Source organism: Drosophila novamexicana, unplaced genomic scaffold (assembly GCF_003285875.2).
Source record: "Drosophila novamexicana strain 15010-1031.04,08,12 unplaced genomic scaffold, DnovRS2.1 tig00000960-arrow-arrow-pilon, whole genome shotgun sequence".
Lineage (NCBI taxonomy): Eukaryota > Metazoa > Arthropoda > Insecta > Diptera > Drosophilidae > Drosophila > Drosophila novamexicana.
Genome location: NW_020824833.1, coordinates 1,738,784 through 1,762,675, shown reverse-complemented (window position 1 = coordinate 1,762,675; position 23,892 = coordinate 1,738,784). Strand labels below are relative to the sequence as shown.

The following is a 23,892-nucleotide window of genomic DNA, read 5'->3' as shown; positions in this document are numbered from 1 at the left end:
ATAAAGAGAAAAAAAAACATATTTTTGTTCAACTTGACATAACATTTTTCATAAAAATTTAATACAAACATTAAATTTACAAATATATATATATATAAAAACAATTCACAATCACATATAAATTTTTATCATTTCGGATGTTAAATATTTCGATTCGCTATATTCCTCAAGTAAGGTTAAAATTTACTAGTCCAGAGCAAGAAATTCAGGATCAAAGTTGTTGGTGTTGGTGTTGCTGTTGTTGCAATTGTTGCTATTGGTGCATTCACATTCAATTTATCAATGAATCAGCTATGAACAATCTTACTATTCATTCCGCTAGTGGTTGCCTGATTCATATACGTGGGACTGCTACATTCGGTGTGGTTTGTGTTTGCATTGCGTTGGGTATCGAATTTTGATTTATTCACACCCGCACCTTTACAATGAAACTCGACCGCATCAATATCATTTGTACTTTTAATAAAAAATTCGTTTCCATTCATTTGACCATTGGGTTCGTAGACGACCTTCTTAATAGCCCTAGTGTGGACATCCAAATCATCATCCGTATTATCTTCCGTATCGTCGCCGTCGTCACCCACATTGAATATAAATCTAGCTTCATTGCTCGGATCGCTTTTCCGACCACCCGATCTGCTTATTATTTTCCTATACCGAACCGAATTCCTCGATACATGATTACTATTGCGCTACAATTGAATAAAGAACATAGTAGGAGTCAGATTTGGTTGTATAAAGAGTGACAGAGTAAAAGAAAATTGTTTACCTGTAGAACGGCAAATATTATGGAGAATATAGTTATGATTAATAAACAGATGGCAACCGCAATTGCTGTGATTGCAGTCAGTGGTGAGTCGAGACGCAAGGCAAATGAGCCACTGTTGCCCTCGTCGGTAATTGCTGCTCGATCCATGTTTCTAAAAATACTGTCGGATCCCACCACAGTGCGGCGCTTGCCAGCTGTTGAGACAGTCTTACATTCACCTGAAATCAAATTAAAGTACAGCTGTTAAAGCAACTAAACCACATTTTATTAATAATGTCTACCTGTGTCCTTGTCGCAATGACAACAGTTCTCAGATCCAGTTTCATTATCGCCAGCGCTTTTATTCTGACAGCAGGGCACGCATTGGCTATTCAATTGATCCAAATGAAGCGGAGGAGCGCATGCCTTACACGAGTACTGACCGGGCCCAAAACACGACCGGCACGAATCGTGGCAGCTCTTGCACGTCTGTGTTGTTGTATCATAGTACTGGGAACTCAAGCATTCCATGCAAAGGCCGCCATCGAGCATAAAGTGTGTGGGGCACGATGAGCACGCCAGTGGACCAGCACCTATAATATACATGCATTTTCGATTATAATTCGTTCTTATACATGAACATGGCACAACCAACCGTTGCAGGTCTTGCAATAGTGATGACATTTCTGACAGCCGAAATCCGATTTGTAAAATCCCTCGGGGCATTCCGGATGGCATTCGCCCGCTGCCAGCTGCCAGCCAGCCGGACAATGCACGCACTGATTACGACGCGGTCCGCTGCACGTGTGGCAACTGAGATAACACTTGGCACAGATACCGCGATCGCTGTAGTAACTGCATTAAAGATGGATTACTTGTGGTAAATGTTTCATTCATTCTGTTGTATATTGTGTCAGTTACCCATCGGCGCACGTTGTGCGACACTCGCCGTTCTGCAGTTCGAGGCCCTTGGAACAGTTGCTGCAATTGGTGCGGGATACGCACTGGGTGCAGGTATGTAAACATGGCGTACATACGCCCGTTTCCATGTAGAAACCGTCTTGGCAGCCACTCACGCAGCTGCTCTGCTCTAGCAAGCGATTCTGATGACAAGACAGACAATTGGAAGACATTGGTCCGTTGCAGGTCTCGCAGGAGTCATGACATGGATTGCATTTGCCCTCACTTTGGCTATAGTACTCCGCTGCATTTAACAAGGAATATAAACGGGGTAAGAAACATCTTTAGATACTAGTCGAAACACATTAAACCTACATTCAAAGCAACTTTCACTGCCGGCTACAATGCATTTGTCCTTCTTGTTGAGCGTCCAGTTGGGTAGACATTCCGTACAGATACCATTGCTACTGCACGACTTGCAGCCCTCATGGCACGGCAGGCACTCCAACCGCTTTTTATCAGCATAGAAACCATCGGGACAGTTGTTTAGGCATTTGTTCTGCCAGGCATAGCGGCTGGGGCGGCAAGTAATGCAATTATTTTCGGTAGCTCCGTTGCATGTAGCGCACGAGGAGTGACAGTAGGTGCATCTGCAAGTGATGCAACAAGAAATACATATATTATAATGCCCAACATTCAAGTCGTGCCGATCTTACTTGTTCTCCTCCGTTTCGAATGTGTTCAAGGGACAAGCTGAATAGCATTTGTTTTCATGCATAACGAGATGATGATCACAGCTGGTGCAGTACTCGGGGCGGTCCTGACACGATGCACAGTTCGGCTCACATGGCACACATGTCCTATTCTTCACATCTATAGAGAAGGCAACAATATTAGCAACTGTCAGCGGTATTTAATGCAGCAGTTGCTGCCGCTCACACCCACCTTCAAAGTAACCGTCGGGACAAACTTGCAGACAAACGGCGAGATCAGTAACATGCAAGTGTGCTGGCGCGCATGTGAGGCAGCTGTCCGGTCCAGCTCCTGCGCACGTTTCGCAGGAATCATGGCATGGCCAGCATATGCCCACTTGATTTGGAAAAGAGCGCGGCGGGCAACGACTAACGCAGGTGCTGCACATGCAAATGTTAAACAATATCAAGCAATAAGTGGGCGATAAGAAACATGTACATTTTGCATGCCGAAATTTCAATACTCTATCAGACTTATTGTGCTGATGGATAGCCTGGTTAAGAGCTAGGATGCTCAGCATTTGCAAATATCCATCCAAAAGTATAGAACATTATTGGAGAAGTTAGTATACATCTTTTTTGAATTTCACAAGTTTAAATCTACATGTCTAAAACTGAGAAGCACCCTCGGAGACCTTTATAAGGGCAGACGGACCTGATTAGATCAATTTGACTCTTTGGGCTGATCAAGAATATATATAGGTATACATCAGGTCCCTTTCTAATGGGAACATAACTGTTGCAGCATTATAACTTGAAATGTTAATCAATACAATTAAAGAGAGATCTGCAATTACATTAAGGCAAGGGTGACAATTTGTATAGTTCGCTTACTTATCCAAACGATAATGGCTGCATGCCACACACTGTGTGGGTCCACGGCCGTAGCAGCCAAGGGAATCGCACTCGGCATCACAGGAATATAGTATGAGCTTGTTGTCTCCGTTGGGAAGTGCGTTCGATAGCTGAGCAGCTGTTGTGGTCGACACATTGTGTCCGTCTAACGTTGCAGTTGCCACCTCTGGACTGGAACCGGCGCTACTGAATATGTTTTGGTAGTTAAGATAGCTGGCAAAATTGTCCGTGTTAAAGTTGCCACCTTCGTTGGCCGGCTGGCCGATATTGGAGGCCGATGAGAAGATAAACGGATTGTTCGCAATGGGACTGTTGCGTAGTTGCGTATTCAGCAGCTCCGATTTGAGTCGCATGGGTTGCGTTGAGGTGCCATAGAAGATCAGCTGCCATTTGGATAGAATGCCTGGCTGATTGACGCGACGACGACCGCCGTTGATCACCTGCAGTGTCCAACGACCCTCGGCCTTTTCGCCCCAGTAGTGTACACTGAGGAACGGCCAGTCATCAAAGTTGGATTTAACAATGTCACGCGGCCGCTCGAAAAGCAACGTACTCGTTGTGCCCATGGGCGAGGTGAGCAAAATACGCAGATTGCCGCGCGGAAAGAAACGTAATGTGATACGGCACTGGACATGTTCCAAATAGCGCACCTCATTGATGGTGCCGGCGCAGCCATTTACGTCCATGTGCGTCGCCAGAGTGTAGCCGTAGGCTCCTTCAATTTTACGATCCTCATTGTTCTCCCGCGATTTGCATATGTGCTGCGGCGGCACCGAATTCCACTGTTCAGCAAGGGCAACCATAGCACCCGCATCCATCAAACCGTAACCAAACTTATGGCTATACTTGCGCTTTACGCCGTTCAGCGTCCACCCGCTCTCCTTTTCGAGTGGGCCCGGTCGCGATGTGTACACCACCAGATATTGCATATCGCGCCATGTTATACCCGGGTTGGCCTCAAGCGCCAGAGCGCATATACCGGCCGCTAGCGGCGCTGATGCCGATGTGCCAGTGTGCTCCACCGTGCAAATGTGATCGGGTCGCAGGCGTCCGTCCATGTCTACCGTGGCCACGCTCTTGTCATGTCCCGGCGTTCCCGAGCTGTACGTTGTGGCCAGCGTGGAGGAACACTCTTCCAAATACCAGGGCTTAAAGCTGAAATGTAAAATGTGGATAAGTCAATTATATACATAGCCATTCCAGCTCGTATGCTGAACCGCTTACCCAGCTTGCGTGGCGCTCGATATGGAAAGCGTGAAAATGGAATTGGTATAACCATCGCAGTTACACGAGTCAGTATAACGGCCACCGTTGCCAGAGGCCCACACAAAAATGGAGCCCTTGCCTTGACGGCCGCTGGTTACGCCATAGATAAAGGCACGACGTGCTAATGGACCGGGCCCATCGACCGTGGAGCCGTCATCCTCTGGACCCCAAGATGCACTGTATATGTCGATGTGCGATGGATTCAAACTCAAAGCCTGTGCCTCAACCACATCATTGACTTTGCCATCCAACATGCGAACACCTGCAAACCAAGATATTAATGTATCCATATGCATACATATGACATCGACGATGTGCGATTAAGAATGTAAGATTACGTATGTACAAGATCTCTGCCAATGCTCTTACGGCTGAGACCATTGAAGATCACAACTATGCCCATTATAATATGGTCAGGAAATATGTTCCTGGTTAGCCGAGTCGAAAAAGTAATGTCCGCCTGTCTGTTTCTATGCGAACTAGTCTCTCAGCTTTCAAGAAATCTTCACGAAACTTTTCTAGCAGACATCACATGTACATATATACCAGAGTTGGCCTCATCGGACCACAAGCACAAGCTAATCCACATTGGATTACTATTTTATGGCAAGAAAAATTTGAAAAGTTTTTCAAGATATTTTAAGCAAACTAGGCTATTTCGGGCAACACTATCTCACCATCATATGGTATTTACTTGGCGTGTCGAAGACAGCGATTCCTTCGTTTTATTATTATTGCTAGAGTTAATATTCCTGTTTTTCTTAATATGATTATCAACCTAACTTTTGAATAGAACTGGCTACTAAGCCCAAGCCTGGAAAGCGATCCTGGTCACTAGTTGTCTAGTTAACTCGGGAGCTATGTCGTTTAGATCGTCTGCAGCCGTCCATTTTGAGAGGCTATATTCGCCATAATCCTGATCATACTCGTGCTCTTCTGTCCGTGGTAATACCAATTGCTGCTAACTATGCTTACCACCAATGCTGGCATTATATGCCACACCCACTCCGCAGTAGTTGTTAAAGGCGACCGCAGCCACTTCACCAGCGCATCTTGTGCCGTGCTTATTGTCACCGTTGTCCTGCGGCGTTGGATCTGAATCGTTGCCATTAATATCAAAGGAAGCATCTGGATCCTACAAGTTTCATTTCAATTATAAAATAAATTATAATAGTTTAAGTACACATTTTGCACATACATAATTTTGAGCCAGATCCGGATGGTTGGTTTGAATTCCGTCATCTAGAATGGACACGACGACACCTTTGCCAGTGTAGCCCTTCTGCCAGGCAGGACCAATATTCATGTCAAGGCCATCCTTAGCTCCGCCATTCTATAAAAGAATTCATCATTAAAATACATATGTATTAACTTGTAGCTGATTGTTTTCAAAGTGGCTTTCAAGGGGTCAAGTGAAGGACTCAATGATCAATGGATGCGCTTCCTTATTGATCTCGCCTCGGGAAAGACAATGTGTGTATGTGTGTGTAATGCATATGTTCACATCGATACCCATGCGCTAAATGGATTGCATTTGATCAACATTTTAGGTATTTAACAGGCAGAACGGCAGAACAAAAGCCGTCCACCTTTCCGTCTATATGAACTTGTCGTTCTGGGAGGCCATAAGAATTGGACATGAATATTTTCAATGCAAGTCCGCCTTCTGCCCGCGCAGATCTAGTATGCTTAAGCTCATCGATAACTTGGGAACTTGTATTGTAGTGAAGAAAGAATGAAAGAAAGAATTCACTTTGATTTTCTTTAAAACCTTGGCACAACACATGCATGAATTTTGATCAAGTGCAAACAGCATTGGGGGTAGCCGCACATGGGATATCGATAATGCACATACAGATAAGATGAAAGACGGCATGATTACATACTTTACTCACCAAATACCACTGTTCCTTAAACAACGGATCGGAGAATATGAGGTGCGAGGTGACGTCGCGGTACTCGAGGCGCGGCGAATGGGTTCCCACCACAGATGATGTTAGCACAGGGTCTGGGGAATATGAAAAATGCGTATGCGTATGCGGATCGATAAGGTAGTCATTAGTCTGGCGCAAAATATTGTACGGACTGTAGGTGGGTATGTCTTGATAGGGGCCATCCCGTTTTCGGCGGATCTTCTCGTGTTGCTGCTGCAGCCATTTAACCTGAAAAAGCAAAGCAAACGTCAATCAAGCGGGTCATTAACCAAAACATTGAAGGTCAGACACCATAAATCAAGGTGTCCGCTGGCTATCCACTCACCTCGAACTCTGACTTTAAGGCACTGTGATGTTTGCGACTCGAACGAAGCGAACGCTTTGACACACGATGATGCTGAAACAGATAATAGTCGTCAAGGGCGCCAATCTGTGAAAGATAATGTTAACAATTATGAGTGCTAATGCATGTACCAACAACTCCATACCAATTAATTCAATTGATGTGAATGTTCAAGTATTCTTTAATTTTCAACCCTTGCAGAGATAACAACTAAATTGAACTGTCTGCAAAGAAGTCTCGCACTATTTGTATAAACGTACTTGAGTCTGGGTCGGACAGATCGAGCAAAGATATCATATAGCTTCCATAGTTGGTTGGGATTGTGTTTGATTTTGAAAATAAGTGAGCCAAACTCACATATGACGCCCACCCCATTTGATTAACAACGGACTTTTAAATCATATACCTTCGATAGGAACTATCCCCAAATATTAAACGAATATACACTGTTCTGCGTCTTTGTCTGCAAGGGTATTTAATCTTCGGCTTACCGAATTGAACAGTTTCGTTCATTTTCATTTTCATTTATCATTATTATTATTTTGTTGTTTTTTGGTTATTGTTCATGTACCTGTCCCTTATTGGTGAAGCCGTACTTGCCAGCTATGCTATCTGCCACATATTTGCCAGCAGGTATATGCACGGCAAACTCATTTGTATAGATGGGATCGTCGGGTATGCTATACGCACCAAATATTTCAATATCGTCTAAATGATGCTTCTCAGTCTGTTCAACGTTCTTCTCCGTTTGCTTCTTCGCGCTGGCTTTAGTGTTGTTGTTGTTGTTGGTGTTGTTGTTGTGAGTATTACTAGCCTCGGAGTCAGTCTCAGCGATGATCAGGGCTGGGTGTTTACTTTTACGATTCCCAGTTAGTTCTGTTTTACTGTATTGTTGATATTTCGAGTAGTTGTTGATTGGGGAGAATTCACTGGCGCTCTCGTTAATACGGAGTATTCCAGCAGAATGTTGAGTTTTGCTTACGCTTTCGATATTGTTATTATTATAATAATTATTATTAGAATTATTTGTAATATTATTATGAAAAGCAGCACTAGTATTTCTTAGACTTAAAATCGCTAAAACTAATACAAAATATATACAGCTTGTTGCCATTCGATTACATTCGCATAAGTAGATTCTTCTATTGAGTTTTGCATATGGATGGCATCTGCTGGCCGTCCCTTTGCCCGGCTTAACTGTTGGCGTTGACAATTTGCAGCAGGTGATGCTAGACGATAGATGGGGAAATGTTGATCTCGATGTTGCCACTGCCACTGATCTATATGCTTCTGCGTCTGCTTCTGCTTCTGGCCGCAGGTTGTTGTTGTTGTTGTTGTTGTTGTTGTTGTTGTCGTTGGCGCAATCAGTACACGTACGCTCCACAATAAATGGTAATTCGACGGTTCTTTTGCCAATGCCTATATCAAGCATATTTAACTCTGTTCGGCTCTGTTTTTATTTGTATTTGTATGGAGACAGCTTCCTGAATCTCCTGCACGGCCTTTCTATTCTGTGTGTAGGTGTGTGTGTGTGTCTGTCCTCCAGATTTCATGTATCTTCATAGGTATAACTGCCTTTTTGGATTATCTGCATTAATCAATAGATATACAATTAGTCATCATGCGGTCTGCTTGGGCCATTTTCCATTTAAAGTTAAACGAACGCACCTTCACCTGACCCCCACCCCCTGATTGAAGATCTTTTTACCGCTTTTAGTTGTTAAAAAAATAAAAATTAAATTAAATTAAATAAACAACAAAACCAATATCAGTCGCCGGAAACGTGATTCACGCTCCAACACACACACACAAGCAAACGGTTTTACATAGAGTATCATGGCTTTTGGCCTCTTAGATTTGATTTGCCGAGAACACTTTTTATTTATTCAATTCTTCTGAAAGCAGCATTCGTTAACATTTTTGTGTCAATCAATTTCGAATATAATTACAACCAACAATGTACACTAAGAACATATTCAATTCCATTAAGTGATTCCCCAGCTCGTGATCTGTAAATGCATACAGATAAATAACACATGCGTATACATGCATGCATACATGATATGCACATGCATACACATATATGTATGTGTGTGGTGCTTCCCAATTGAAAGCCGTATGTAAACAAGATAAAAAAAATTCGAATGCGACTTTAACTATTTGAACGTATGTATAAATATATCTACATATAATATTCATTGTTTGTTTTTTGTTTCACCATTTTACAGATAAATTCCCACTTAATGATGATCATCATACATATATGTATGTATGTATGTATATGCATGAATGTAGGTACATATGCAAATTCCGTATTATTCTTCTTTTATGAAGAAAAAGAGTCAAGTTGAAGCCAGGTACATTACGTACATACATATGTATTAACGTATATACGATTGTACACGTCCAGGCATGTAATACGTAATTGATTTATTTCAATTTTCAATAAAATACGTTTTTTATTATTATTGATTATTTGATTTTCTGGGGTGTCAACATTATGCTCTATACATATAAAACGCATGCATATACATATGTATATACATGCAGGCACGTCTGAGTGTGCATATGCATGTGTATACATGCATTTTGATGTATCGCAATTGAAACAAGTACTTTGTGCATACATACATACAAACAATTATGGGAATAAACCATATTACATATTGATTCCGATTCCGGTTTCTATTTCACTGTGCCATTCGTTTAAACAGCAACAAATCATGAATATATACATGAGTATGTATGCATGTGCTAATAGTTCAAAACATGCTCATGTATTTGTTTTCTTTTATTATAAATTCACACACGTTCATTTTTGCCAGCACTTAATCACTGATTTTTTTTTTTTACTGACATATGTACAGTAAAATATATCGCACTAAAAAATAAAAAAATGAATAAATCAAGTTGCAATAGCAATAGCATACATATGTATGTAAGTGTGGGTGAGTCGTGCACAGTGTACACATACAAGCATACATACATAGATGAACAACTCCTAATTATATGTACATATGTAAGCGCGTAATAGTTGGCACTGCATTTGGCTGTATGCATGTATGTATGTGTAAAAATGTATTTGCACCATTAAGTATATACACATTTACGTATAGCATACATACATACATCGCTTTTTCACAGACATCCGCATGTGTATTCAAACAATGTAGCATAAATGCATTTATACATACATATTATAAATGTATGTATGAGTTTATGTTCCAGTCACTTTGTTAAATGTCTTTTTATTTAACCAAAAGTAGTTTATCAACACCACTGAAGGAGAACGTGCTTACCATGAGGAACTAACCGAACGGAACGGAACGGAGCGGACCGACCGAACGAACAAACGACGCAACCTCGACTGCGCTCCAGCTTAAACTGAACTTTATTTTGAAGTTAATACATATGTACATCGATACGTTCATGAGTATGAAACGTACCTACATACATTCGTATAGCGTTGACTATCTCTGCTCACTCGACTCGACTTGAGCTAGTGGTAGTACGTAAGTACGTAAATATGTATGCATGTATGTATGTATGTATGTATGTACGGCTGTTCGTGCGTTAATACTCATGAAAGCACAGCTTTGAGCTTTCAAAACAAAATAAAATGCAAAACATAACACGCAACCGTGCTGTAACAAAATCCAAACTAATTAGTATTACGTATGTACATATTTTTCAATACATGTACACTTATAGATATACATACATATATGCATGTATGAAGGCACATATATACTAACAAATATAAGACATGTTTCGTATGCAGCTCAAAGCCAACTTACCTATACACATGCATATGAAGATGTGCACACATACATACGTATGCGTATGCCTCTATCTCTCTCAGAGCTGACATTCAAAGAGGTAGCGTCTGCTAAGCAAGGTTTTTTTTACTGGCCAAACAAGATACACGTTAGCGAATTGAGTTTTTTTTTTGTTTGCCAAATGTACACAAATAAATATTAATAACTTTAAACACCTATTTATTAATGGATGTATATTGTACAATCGTTAATAAATTAACATTTAACATTTGTGGGTGCATGCACGCAGGTTTGAGGTGGCGGTGCACAGGGTGACACAAAATTGTCCTTGTTCCAAAGTGGTACATCCTGTGCACAGCTGATTTGATGTTGCGCATCCGATTGTTATCGAATGAATGTTATGAGCTGACCCATAGCGGGTGCTGCTGATAAGACACCCATGTTATGCATATTTGGCACATTATTTATATAATATTTTATGTATGGTAACCATCTTAATATTGTTGTTTCATTTTGTTACCTGCTGCCAGCCGTTAATATCAGTCACGGCCAAAGCGCGCACGCCCGCAAAAACAGGCGTAAATAGATACATGCATATGTATGTATGTATGCATGCGCTCAGAGAGCATCCCGTTTCACACTCATTCTCCTCTACGAGCATCGAACGATGAAACTAAAAAAAAAAAAAAAAAAAACAATTAAAGCGGTAGTGCGGTTTAAACTAAGCACAGCACAGCACAGCACACCATCGCAATGTACATATATGCATGTTTTTTTCTGCACATGTATGTGTATGTACGTATTACATGTGTAGGGGAGAGCAGTGCAGATAGTTAAGCGTGATTGAATTGCGTCACATTTGCGATCAGTTTGAGTTTCCTTTTGTGGCCAGCATCCATTGACGGCGCCGGTAGCAATTGAAATACGGTTTTGTTTATGGGGTCTGTGTGCCAGTTTCATCAATCCGCTTCCGTCGTCTTGAAATTCGCAACTTGGCTTGGGGAATCTTGTGGCTTTGGGTTCCTGAAAAGCGTGGAACATGGCTAGAAAACCATTTATTGCAAAACACAAGTAAATAAACGGCTTTCAGTTGCATTTGGTATAATATATCAGAGTTTTATTTTCAATGTTTGAAGGATTCAATAATTGTTTGCTTGCATCAGCAAACATGAAACCTAAAATGTCCATGAAGGCGCATTGCTTCCTGTCTGTCGTCCTGGCTATCCTCGCTGATCCAAGCGATCTGTCCACGCTTTTCAGTTCCTGTAAACATAGAAATCAATAGAATCAGCCAATTCCAAGAATCTTAGTATATATACATATACATATATATAAAATCGCGCACAAACATTTGGCGACGTTCTGCATAAACAGAATTTGCATATTTTTCGATATCCTTGCATACTTTTCATAGAGGACAGATCGTGTATTGAAAAGGATAGTGAGGGCCAGGATAGATAGTATCAATTAAGCCAAAGACAAAAACAGAAGAAGAAAAACGACTACGAAAACCGTTTTTATTTTTGTTTTTATCATTGGGCATTCTTTCCATCAAGAACATCCAAAGTATGGTATAAATTAGAATTAAAGTTGAATGCGATTGGACTGTTAAACTATAATAATATTAAAAGGAAGCGCATGGAGAATTATATTTTGCCATTTTCCAAAGACAATGGAGTGCAGCTGCCAGTAATTACAATGGACTTTTAAGACTACATAAAGCACAGACGAGGGGTTCCATCCAGAATAACTTTTTCTAAAAACCCCAGTTGCTTGCGTATAGCTCAGGTGTATGTGTGTGTGTGTGTGTGTGTGTGTGTGTGTGTGTGTGTGTGTGTGTGTGTGTGTGTGTGTGTGTGTGTGTGTGTGTGTGTGTGTGTGTGTGTGTGTGTGTGTGTGTGTGTGTGAGTGTGTGAGTGTGTGAGTGAGTGTGTGTGTGTGTGTGTGTGTGTGTGTGTGTGTGTGTGTGTGTGTGTGTGTGTGTGTGTGTGTGTGTGTGTGTGTGTGTGTGTGTGTGTGTGTGTGTGTGTGTGTGTGTGTGTGTGTGTGTGTGTGTGTGTGTGTGTGTGTGTGTGTGTGTGTGTGTGTGTGTGTGTGTGTGTGTGTGTGTGTGTGTGTGTGTGTGTGTGTGTGTGTGTGTGTGTGTGTGTGTGTGTGGTGTGTGTGTGTGTGTGTGTGTGTGTGTGTGTGTGTGTGTGTGTGTGTGTGTGTGTGTGTGTGTGTGTGTGTGTGTGTGTGTGTGTGTGTGTGTGTGTGTGTGTGTGTGTGTGTGTGTGTGTGTGTGTGTGTGTGTGTGTGTGTGTGTGTGTGTGTGTGTGTGTGTGTGTGTGTGTGTGTGTGTGTAGAGGTGCAAGGCAAATAACGATTAGTTTTGGAATTATACAAATCTGGGATAGACGGATCAGTCACCATGTTGGGTTATAATACTTGCTTTGCATATATCATGATAGTTTGTGTTGTTGTAGAAGCTAAGGATGCCAAATTCCGAATCCGTTCGAAATTCATGTGTGTTTCAGTTGTTTGTAGCTCCGAAATCCAGAATTTACAAATAGACGATCACACTTTTGAAGCTCTCAATATTAATGGTAATCGATATTTTTAGTATATAATGCACGAATTCTAATTAATATCTGATATATTTTAACGTTTGCCCCAATCGTTATCCGTTATGAGAACTTGTACAGGAATCAGCTTAAAAACCAAGATGTTTTTACCATATCTGGTCGATAAGGTGACAGAATTTCTCTTCTGTTTTTTTTTGTTTCTCAATATGCTGCAAAAGTCACTCAAGTGGAGACGAAATCAAGTACTCAACTGTTATTCAAATAAGGTAGGCTATATACATATATATCTATATATATATGGAGGTTACCAAAAATAGAAGCTGGAGAAATTGATAAGTGATATAGCTTTCTTATAAACACATCAATGATATCGCAGTTAATAGTATTCACTAGCTCAAGCAAATGTTTTCTTTTTTTAATGTAATTAAGGAGAAATTCAATTACTTGAGACTAGAACTGCAATATTTTAATTATCGTATAATTCCGCTGAAAGCGTTGTGTGCGCGAGTTACGCGACAAACATCTGCAAAAAGAAAGCTACGTTTTGAGCAAGAAGGAAATTGAGATAATCGGCAAGCCGAAAATCAAATACCCTTGCAGACTGGAAACCGATTTTCGGTAATGATGTGGAAAGGCGAGCTAAAATGCTTTATGCTTTATGAAACGAGCGGCAAAAGAAAAAGATATTTGATATTCTAGCCGATTTTTCAATCCTTTAAATACATAATGCACTTCTAATGAAAAGCTGCAACAAACCTATTTTCAGAGGTTCGGTCCACAGCTCGAAGCAATTGCTCGATTCGTTTTCACATGTGAATCGAGTCTTTATTATGTTTGTCAATAACTATTTAATTTACTTATCGAAACCTAATTGATTCTACATATTCGGAACACAATTGACATTCATGGATTCGGCTCTTCTTTATTCGAACGAATGCGGCCTGAAGTTCGTTGCATTCAAATTCAGCAAATTTAAATACTCATTAGAATTCACACACATACTCGACCGTTCTGTACTTTGTGAAGTACTACTCAGACTTTTTATGTTTTTGTTTTTGAGTGTTTATAATGCAGGCACAGTATTCAAATACAGAGATTAAACAGACAACAGAAATAAATACATTTAAAGACTTGGATGCTGCATATTCCACATAGTTCGAAGACTCTCTGCAAGGGCAAGGGTAAACACAAATAAATTCATTCAAAAGTTTCTAGACACACATGAACATATGTCAGCACTCCCGGCCCAGTGTTAATTTGTGGCACATAAGAATTGCGAACCGAATTGCGTACATACCTTTTGCTAGTCGGTTATTGATTCCAAGTAATTAATATATCTTTTTGCTGGGATGTGTACTACACCCCCTTCTCTGTTGTGGCGAACGCCTGTACAGCTGCACATCATAGTTATAGAGAGAGCGTTAATGCCGCCCAGTTCTCTGTTGGAATACTTGCTCCAAACTTAATCGTAAAAAAGAAACTTACATAGTTGCATATATTCGTAATTCCCCAACAAATGTTATTTGCCCGTTATTATATTCCCATCATTTTCTTGACACCCCTTCCCTTCTTCAATGCCCAAGTCCTTGTTTTCATAGCTCATATTAATAATATTAAGAACATGAAAACCTTTGAACTTAATAATCAATAAATCACGCCCCCATATTCCCAACCATAAATTGTTTCAAAAAGTCGCTGGCTTTGCTGCTTGCCGCTGCCACAGAAATATTTATAAAAATCTTAAGTATATTATTTAAAAAACGAGCAATGGCACGAAGCCAACTTGATTTGTTACAAATTAGCTGCACTTATTAATATTTCAGTTAATATACAATTATTGTAATATTCAAAATCCACTTTGCATTCTATATAAGATTCTTCCAATCGTTTGGCATATAGAGTGTTTTTTAAGTCTTGAAAAGTAGCATCAGGTTGACTTTTCGTGTCGATTTGGTAAATTTCCCAAATCAATTTATAGACTTTTCAGATTCCCCCCATCAAAGAAAATATTATGCTCATAAAGCATGATTATGCTATTATTTACTTATTGTTTTTAAGTAATAGAATCGCAAATTGCTGCGATTTAATAATATAGAAATATATATATATGAAATATAAAGTGAAACAGGGCTTTGGTTAAAAAAATATACGAAACATAATTGTAAAAGAGATCAAATCCACATTGGAATAAACCAGACATAAAGAAAAAAAATTGGAGCCCCAGCCAAATCAAGAATATATATCTTTAGATCTTACAGATATATATATATATATATGTATATATATATATACCTATTAGGATTCCTCTCCCGTTCCATACTCACCATAATTTATTGATGCACATAACATTGGAGAAGATAAGATTATCTATGTATATATACATCGCATTATCTATGTGTATATACATCGCATATACTTATATCTTAGATAAACATGATCAAGACATGGATGCATTTTAAGAATAATACAAAGAGAAAAAAAAATGTACTAAAGAAATTATGCTTTACATATAGAAGCTACTCAAAAATGTTTCATATTTACATGTTAGATTCTATGTACCGGGGGGTTAAATATCACTTGCCGCCCGGATAACAAAAGTATGTTATTCTTGCATTCCATTTATGGCGATGTTTTATCTAGCACTCGGTTTTACTTTTATGTATGATTCTTTATTATAAGGACTTGACGATGACATATTTGACAAATAATTAAATCAAATCATAAAAGTTTTGGGTGCAGCAGTTGATTATAGATTAAGTATGTTCCATAAGATTTCTTGTTTTGTTTTCTCTCTTTTTGTTTGTATTGTTTTGCAATGAATTCTCACTAAAATAAGTGAAATGTGTCGAGTGTACTACGTAAATCGATGCATTCTGTCGATTTACGTATTATCCATACTGGGGGGGTCCATGCATTATATCGGCTGTCTAAAAACGACGTCGTCCCCATGGAACATTATTTCCGCCATTATTTCCACGTTGATTGCCGCCTTGGTTCATATTGTTAACCCCAAATTCAAAAGCAGCGAAGGAGTCCTATTCGAGCAACGAAAGTACAATTGTTCAATTGAGTTGTTACTGTTTTTTCACTGAGTAGAGGAACCCAATTATAAGCCAAAAATTTATAATAATGCATAATTAAAAAAGATAACATGGCCCCCAAAACCTTGTTAAGCCCACTCGCATACCCGCATATGCCATATGGCACGCTCTCAGATATATCCATGCGGGCAGCCACACGCAAATGTCGGGCTGCTATAAAGGATAACCATTTTGCGATTGTTTAAAGCCATTTCAAAATCCTCCCACTTTCATATTAACAGATAATGTTAAAAATGCGGTTGCCATGCTTGAAAGCTTGGCATCATTATCAGAAAAATGTAAAAAAAATTTGACTTTAGCGAGTCACGCATAGAAAACAATTATATATATATTTATATATATATATATATGTGTGTGTATGTATATATACATATCACTTATTTAGTTACTGAATGGGATAATGCTAAATACTAAGTTATACATGTGCTATTGTTGCGAAAGATTACGCTGAAGACTATTGCTAGTCTGCCAGTTGAGGCATATATAAGATATATATAAATCAAGCCCCCCCCACCCCATTCCAGTTGCCGCCCTGGCCACAAAAAATTACCCTTTAAATCTTGCTATCTACATGAGTGAGAACAGTCATTGAAATTATATAACCATAAATGAGAGGCGGCGCAATTTAACGATTATGGTATATTAATAGGCAGGTGTCCGCGCATCTGGTTCATATTGGAGTCGACCATATGCCATATGCTATTATATAGCAGCTCAGAATACTATGTCCTGTACGTTTACATACCTGCTGCTGGTTGTTTGCACCGGGTCCGGCATTGTTGCCCGCCATGGACGAGTTGTTATTACCTAGATGCAAATACGATAAAGGATTACAACATTTTTGAATGCGTTAAGTCAACTCAAGGATTTACCTCTGAATACTTCGAACGGAGAGTTGCTATTGCCTCCGAAGTTATCAAAGTTTGAATTGCCAACGCCGCCGCCACCACCGTTGCCACCGCCACCACCACCGTTGCCACCGCCGAAGCCTTCCTGCTGATCAAGCAGCGAGTTTAGCTGCTGGGCCTGCATGAATAATGTGTTCTCCTGCTGACGACGACGCATATCCTCCTCCTGGCGCACCATACGGCTCTGCATTTCGGTCTGGTGACGACGCATGGTTTCCTCCTCGCGTTTGCGCATCTCCTCAGCCTGTTTCTCGCGCATTTCCCATTCCAATTTCTTGCGCTCATTATCAGATTCGCGTTTTCTTAATTCTAAAAGAGTATTCGAGTATTAGCTGCCAAGTTAAGTGCTGGCTAAAGATTAGGGATATGATGAGACCAGTAACCAGGCACCATCTCGAACGCCGCCTTGACGCGACCCATAAAACATTTTATTTTAAATATCATGTATACAGAAATATATATACATCGGTAAATTTACAATTTGTTAAGATAATGAAGGATTCATGTGGGAATGTTATATCTAGCATACAGTCATCTTCGTCATTTGATATACATATATACCCACAAATGCTTTCTACAATAACAAAATGCTTCAGATATATTACATTTTTTTTTAATATTTTAGAATCCACCTGCCCAGATATATAAGGCTAGAATAGCCTTGTGATGCATATCCCTAGTAAATGGTACAAACATTTTTTCTATTGTTAACCAAAGAAATTCCATGACTTCCCAAAATTGTACAAAGAATCGGGATTGTACATTAAACCATATAGATAAATTATTATAATACTGCACTAATTCTGTTCCAAACAGATAAATCTATTAAGCACAGGCTATATCAGCAAAACCACAAAAAAAAAAAATAGGCAAGAGCAGCTACTTGTCAGTCCAACAGCAACAACTTTGTGCAAGTTGTGTATGAACGATTCTTCAGATAAACATCTAATATATGAGTAGTTCCAGAAAGTCTATTATAGCCAAAATTCAACATGTTTTTGTCGTTTAGAACCAAGGAAAATATACTCAAATTACTTTAACTTAGCTGTCAAGCCGAATTTTCAACTCTTTTCAGGGTTTTTCAATCTTAAAAAATAACTGGTTAACAGACATCTATAATGTGCGTATCTCATGCCCCTGAAACCCTATTTTTCAACAAACCATGAAAGAACTTAGAAAATATATAGATCAACTGACGGTAATTATGATGCTCAATATACTCTTAGATAGAAAATGTTGTGAATCAAATTTGAAGTAAATAATTAACGCAAAAAAAAAAAAAAAACAAAAACCATAACGTCTATAATGGCTAGCATAAAAAATACTAATGATATTCCATTCCAAAAATCTTGGCCTCAAGTTAAAGATATGCGTTTTTATACATAAATGTAGAAGCAAGCCACTTCGAGGTATAATCCGTAACGGGTTACTATTGATTTTTTTTTTTACAGTAAGCAAGGAGATATTTTGGTGACATGCTTTTTAAAAATCATCGCTTGATTTTGTTTTTTTTTTTTTTTGTTCATATTAAAAAAGCACGACTATGTGCGTGACCCTGGAGGAATCGCCCATATATAAACTTAAAAGATATTAACAAATATATGTATTATGCTTGAATGTGGTTGCTACATCACATTCGACATTGCAAGAACGCAAATAATGTAAACCCAAATTGAAGGTAAGTATCGTGATTGTGATTACAAAAGATAACAATAATAGTTTAAATGATTGACATATCGATGGACTCAAATGTTCCCCATTCATTGATTGTCCGAATCGATATATGATTCAAATGTATTAAAAATCGAAATATTGCTAGTCTAGCAATGCGATTGAAACGTGAAAAGCTGAGAAACTATCGGTAAGAATTTAGCCGATAGTTCATTGTTGCACTTCACAGCTTGGGTATAATATTCACAGAATGTAAACATAAACATAAAAATGTCAAAAGGTATCGATCAACAAGCAATCGATTTATCGATAATCGATATATTCAGATAGTTTTTGACTAAGCAAATTGCTTTTATCGTTTATTTTCCCAACTTTATCACCCAATTATATGTAAATCTAAAAAGCCTTAACCAACTATGAGTTTAGTTGAGCTTTGTGAGTCGAGTTTTAAGTAGAGAATAGTTAACGATAAGGAACGAAATGGACTTATTCCGTTATTATCGTTTCTCAGTGTTTTGAAGGTGGATCCACTTTTGGGAAGGGAACCACACTTGAAAAGCAGTAGAGATTGTGTAAAAACTTCGGCTAGCCAGAAGTTAAATATGTATTTGATTTAGATACTCGTATTACCCTGTTATACTAACCTTGACGCAAAAGCTCTGTTTCTTGCTCATAGCGAGCATACTCCATCTGAGCATCAAGTTTTTCTTCTTCCATTTTGAGCTCACGCTTGAGAGCATCTTGCTTGCTTTTGAATAGATCATGCAACTGTTTCCACCTGGAGCCGTACTCGTGCTCAAATGAATTTAGATCGGCGAAACGGGGCCCAACACTGCGCTCCTGATTGAACTCTTGCAGCTTCTTATTGAGGGCCTTCTCGGGCAATCCGTCGTTGTCATCGTTAACCTCCATCGGCTCCACCAAGCACGGACGCAACGAGGCCGTTAAAAAGAAGCATTTCTCATTGCACAAGCGCAGACAGGCGCTGGCCGATGATTTTTTGGCAAACTCAACGGTCCCCTCGCCCAAATGCTTGCCACGATCGTCGACTGTAATGCTGGCCCGCTCAATGGGCCCAAATATTTCAAAGGACTTGTAGAGCAGCTCGTTAGACACGAACGGTGTCAGATTGCTAACACGCAAGATGGTTGCGTTGGGGGCGAAACGGACGCGAAGCTGGCGACCCTTGCGCATTGAGCCGTCTAAGGCGCGCTTGGCCTTTTCAGCATTAATATGATAGTCAACCTTAAGGAATGTAAAGTTCTTTTCAAGATTCGAAAATATCTCGCCTATTTCGCCGTACGGCTTAAACATTTCGCGCAACTCCTCATCGGTAATGTCATTGGTCAAATTGCCAACATAGAGACGATTGCGTCCAGAGAACTTGGTCTCCTGGGCGACTTCGATCGGTGGTAGCTCATGTGTGGGACCACTAATGCTGCGTAACCGTTGGGCTATAAAGAAGTCATCGCCTCGCTGTGAATTGTTACCGCCGCCAGAGTTTTGTCCGCCGCCGCCACCACCACGCGATCCGCGATTCCTATCGCGTCCTCCTCCTCCTCCACCTGCGCCGCCGCCGCCACCACCACCACCACCACCACCACCTCCACCACCGCCGCCGCCGCGAGCCCTAAATGCTTGATTTTGAGCATGCGCATGAGCTTGAGCCTGGGCCTGAGCCTGAGCCTGAGCCTGAGCCTGAGCATGAGCCTGAGCCTGAGCCTGAGCTTGGGCCTGGGCATGAGCTTGGGCCTGCGCTTGAAGTTGTGCCTGGGCTTGGGCAGCTGAATTTGAATTGGATTGATTTGCATTGTTAGCTTCGTTAGATTTGTCATTGAGATTTCCTCCGTCCGCTTTTGGTGCATCTGTTGTGGACTTTTGCTATATATGTGTGTATTATATATATTCATGTGAGTATATAAAGAAAGAAATAAATGTGATTTACACTACGCAATTGTTTAACTACAGTTCTCTTCAACAACAAACAAGCTAAGTTGTTATTGGCAAACAAGTTTGCTAAAGTTTTAACAAGCACTTGCCTGCTGCAGTTCAGCTATTATAATTTATGTACGTTTAAGTGCGCGAAACAGCATATGTATATATATATAGCATATATATATAGACACTTACATATCTAGAATTGTTTATGTTTTAAATAGTTTCCTCTCAACCCAACCAACAGAATTATGCCTTACAGTTTAGAGAAATACCATTATTGTACATGTCGACAACTTTTGATGTTCAAACAAATTATAAAAAAAGGTACATCTAGCAAAAAATAAAAACCAAATGCTACAGTACAACTTAATTTGGTGGTGACTATCACCTGCTAATCTGATAAAAATTTCTCTTCTCTTCTTCGTCTTTCAACTCAATAAGCTGAAATGCGAATAGATTAATATAGAACTGTCGAATTTGTAAAGTAAACCCATGAATCCGACTTAGTTTTGGAGTTAATTCGCAAATTTTTAAGGCGCGGCGCGTTGTTAGCAATTGCCGCTTTAAGAAATAGCTAAATCGAATGCAAAAAATGGCTAGAAAATAGCTAATTAGCGTTTTTTCCGAGCTCAAATTGAATAACGTTCCTTGCACTTGCCATTGGCGTGCCGAGAAACTAGGTTTCCCTGTTTCCGGCCAACCTCCGAAAATGGCCGAATTTAGCTAGAAAAATGCTGAATTGGCAACACTGGAGCAGCCGTACTTTGAGAATTCTGGCAACATTTGCCAGTCCGCAACGAAAGAATAGAATATTAAATAAATTTTATTTCCATCGCATTTCAAATATTTATCTTGATTCTAAATAAACGCGAGTATTTTGAATGTGCAAATACCATCTGGAAATATGCGCAATCATCAACTTTTCGCATTGTAGATAGCGGAAAGAGGGCAAACACACTTATGTTTGTATGTTTGCATACACATAAGTTTGGTTGCAACATGTGGCACAAATGTACCAAAGCTGGTATTGAATTTATGAAACTTTTTTTTCACAAATCGTAATTTCTTATTCTTGTTTTCAATAAACTGTTGAGCAAGTATTTTAATATTTGCTTTTATTTTTAAGAACATACACAAAAGATTTAATAAACCCGAAATGCAATTCGTTAAAAGACGTTTTTCGTATACAAACAAGTCAACAAATTTGTACTTTTACCGCATAAGATACAATTTTTCTTGCAATCTTTGGTGCAAGATGCCTTATCAGATGGCAATCGTGTGCATACAAACACTTAGCTTGCCATACAGTTATATTTGAAGTTTTTTCCCCGTTTAACGGAACCCCAAGCACAAATTGCGCACGAACATAGATTTTAAAAGAACAGTTAGATCAAACACTAGAATGGACCAAGTCAATGAAACGGTTTCAGTTTGCCTAAACAAACTGTGCCCAAAGATAATAATTAAAGAAAGGTTAATGACATATGTATGTGCATAGCAACATACAAATGTGTATGTGCTAAACACATGTGCACATATGCATTTATTTATATATTAAAACGCCCACCCTTAACTCGCACAACGGTTGTTAACAAAATTCTCAATATGGAGACCATCCATTTGCCATTTGCCGGTTGTATTAAAAAAAAAAAAAAAGACAAGCAAATAACGCGACAACACAAGCTGCTTTAACTCGAAAGCCATTGGTGCGAACGAGATGAATGATACAACACGAACATACTGTACGACGCAAACATATACTAGTGTACATAGGGTTTGTGTATGCATGGCATACGTATGCCATGTGAATTGTGCAGAACACTCTTGTAGTACGCCGAACACATAGAACAATACAGAACTGCAATAGCTATTGCTTTTTGAATTACATAAATTTGAATGCAAGATCTCATCTAGGCAGCCCAGAAACACACAAGTACATACATATGTATGTATGCGTGTATGCATACCTTAATATTGTACAAAAAAAAAAACCAAAAAAACAAAGGAGAATCCCAATTTGAAAGAATATGCATATGTTAATATGCATCCATATAGCTTTCAGCGAATATAAGTAATACATTTCGTACCCAATGACTTCTTGCCACGTTTTTATTTGAATTTTACACAGCAGCATCTCAGCATAGCCTTTCGGCCGCCATTGTAATTGTATATGCTAGTACTTTTCGAGTGTACACACCACTCGCACAAACATACTGACACTATAGCCTGAAGTTGTTTGTTTTTGTACAAGATGCAAAAACACGATCGTCTAGGCCGTTCAATGGAATGGTATTAGAAAATTGCCGGCGGCAGTAATTAATCGAATTCAATGCAATTTCATTATTCTTTTATTACACATTGTGCATATATGTGTAAACTTGTGTTCATATGTATGTACTTACGTTTTGATTCTGATTTTGAAAATTCGACCTATTTTGATTGCCGCCACGATTGCGGTTGCGATTTCCACCTCCGCCAAATCCACCCTTGTTCGCGAAATTTTTATTTTGATTTTGGCCACCTCCGCCACCGCCGCCGCCTCCACCTCCGCCGACGCTACCTCCGCCACCATTCTGATTGTTCGGGCCAAAACGTTGCCGTTTTTCTGCTGGGCCACCGTCTGATGCACCTTCGTTTTGCTTCTGTGGGCCGTGTTTACCGATATTTTTATTCGGTTGATTATTAGCTCTTGCTTGGCGCTGTGGCAGCGGTGTTGAATTGCCAGAATTGTCCATTTTTACAGAATTTTCCATTACAAGATTGAAGAAAAATTATTTTTAAAAAAAATCAATTACACAACCGTCCAGCCCCGTACAGAAACTGAAGCGTAATGAAATGACAATGATTGTGGGAACGAAACAGTTCTATATCTGTCAGGGTTGTTTTTGTCGCTTCGATCTATCGATATAAAATAGTGATGTGAAACGCACTCGAGATATTTTTCGCTTTACGCAATGAAACCGATAGTTAGATAAAAATTTAAAAAACGTTTAATATATTTTATATGACCATGATAACTTAGTGCAATTATATAAAAATATATATCAATAACATGCCCTCCAAACCACTTTTGTCAGGAGACAAAACAGCTTAATAGCATATACTTATTTATATGTTTCCTAAAATAGGTCTT

At 39.4% G+C, this 23,892-nt stretch overlaps 2 protein-coding genes across 5 annotated transcripts; both read right to left on the bottom strand.

Annotated features, from left to right (window-relative positions):
• Window positions 1-93: 93 nt before the first annotated feature.
• LOC115765251 (furin-like protease 2) lies at window positions 94-10,160 on the bottom strand. 4 transcript variants are annotated; one of them, XM_030708727.1, is made up of 17 exons: window positions 10,098-10,160; window positions 7,370-8,386; window positions 6,781-6,885; window positions 6,608-6,683; window positions 6,408-6,529; window positions 5,720-5,854; window positions 5,497-5,656; window positions 4,480-4,783; window positions 3,235-4,410; window positions 2,594-2,781; window positions 2,365-2,521; window positions 2,024-2,298; window positions 1,670-1,952; window positions 1,404-1,603; window positions 1,051-1,341; window positions 770-987; window positions 94-692 (listed from the first exon to the last, which is right to left on the bottom strand). In XM_030708727.1, exons 2-17 carry the CDS (start codon window positions 8,228-8,230, stop codon window positions 288-290), a joined length of 4,956 nt encoding a protein of 1,651 aa, XP_030564587.1. In that variant the 5' UTR covers window positions 8,231-8,386; window positions 10,098-10,160; the 3' UTR covers window positions 94-287. The 4 variants fall into 4 exon arrangements, with proteins under 4 accessions (XP_030564587.1, XP_030564588.1, XP_030564585.1 ...); XM_030708728.1 differs by having other exon boundaries at window positions 6,417-6,529; XM_030708725.1 differs by having other exon boundaries at window positions 6,408-6,683.
• Window positions 10,161-15,671: 5,511 nt separating this feature from the next.
• Window positions 15,672-23,565, bottom strand: LOC115765269 (protein no-on-transient A). Its single transcript, XM_030708758.1, has 5 exons — window positions 23,162-23,565; window positions 19,466-20,702; window positions 17,115-17,459; window positions 16,988-17,049; window positions 15,672-16,176 (listed from the first exon to the last, which is right to left on the bottom strand). Exons 1-5 carry the CDS (start codon window positions 23,510-23,512, stop codon window positions 16,069-16,071), a joined length of 2,103 nt encoding a protein of 700 aa, XP_030564618.1. The 5' UTR covers window positions 23,513-23,565; the 3' UTR covers window positions 15,672-16,068.
• Between the last annotated feature and the right edge of the window lie 327 nt (window positions 23,566-23,892).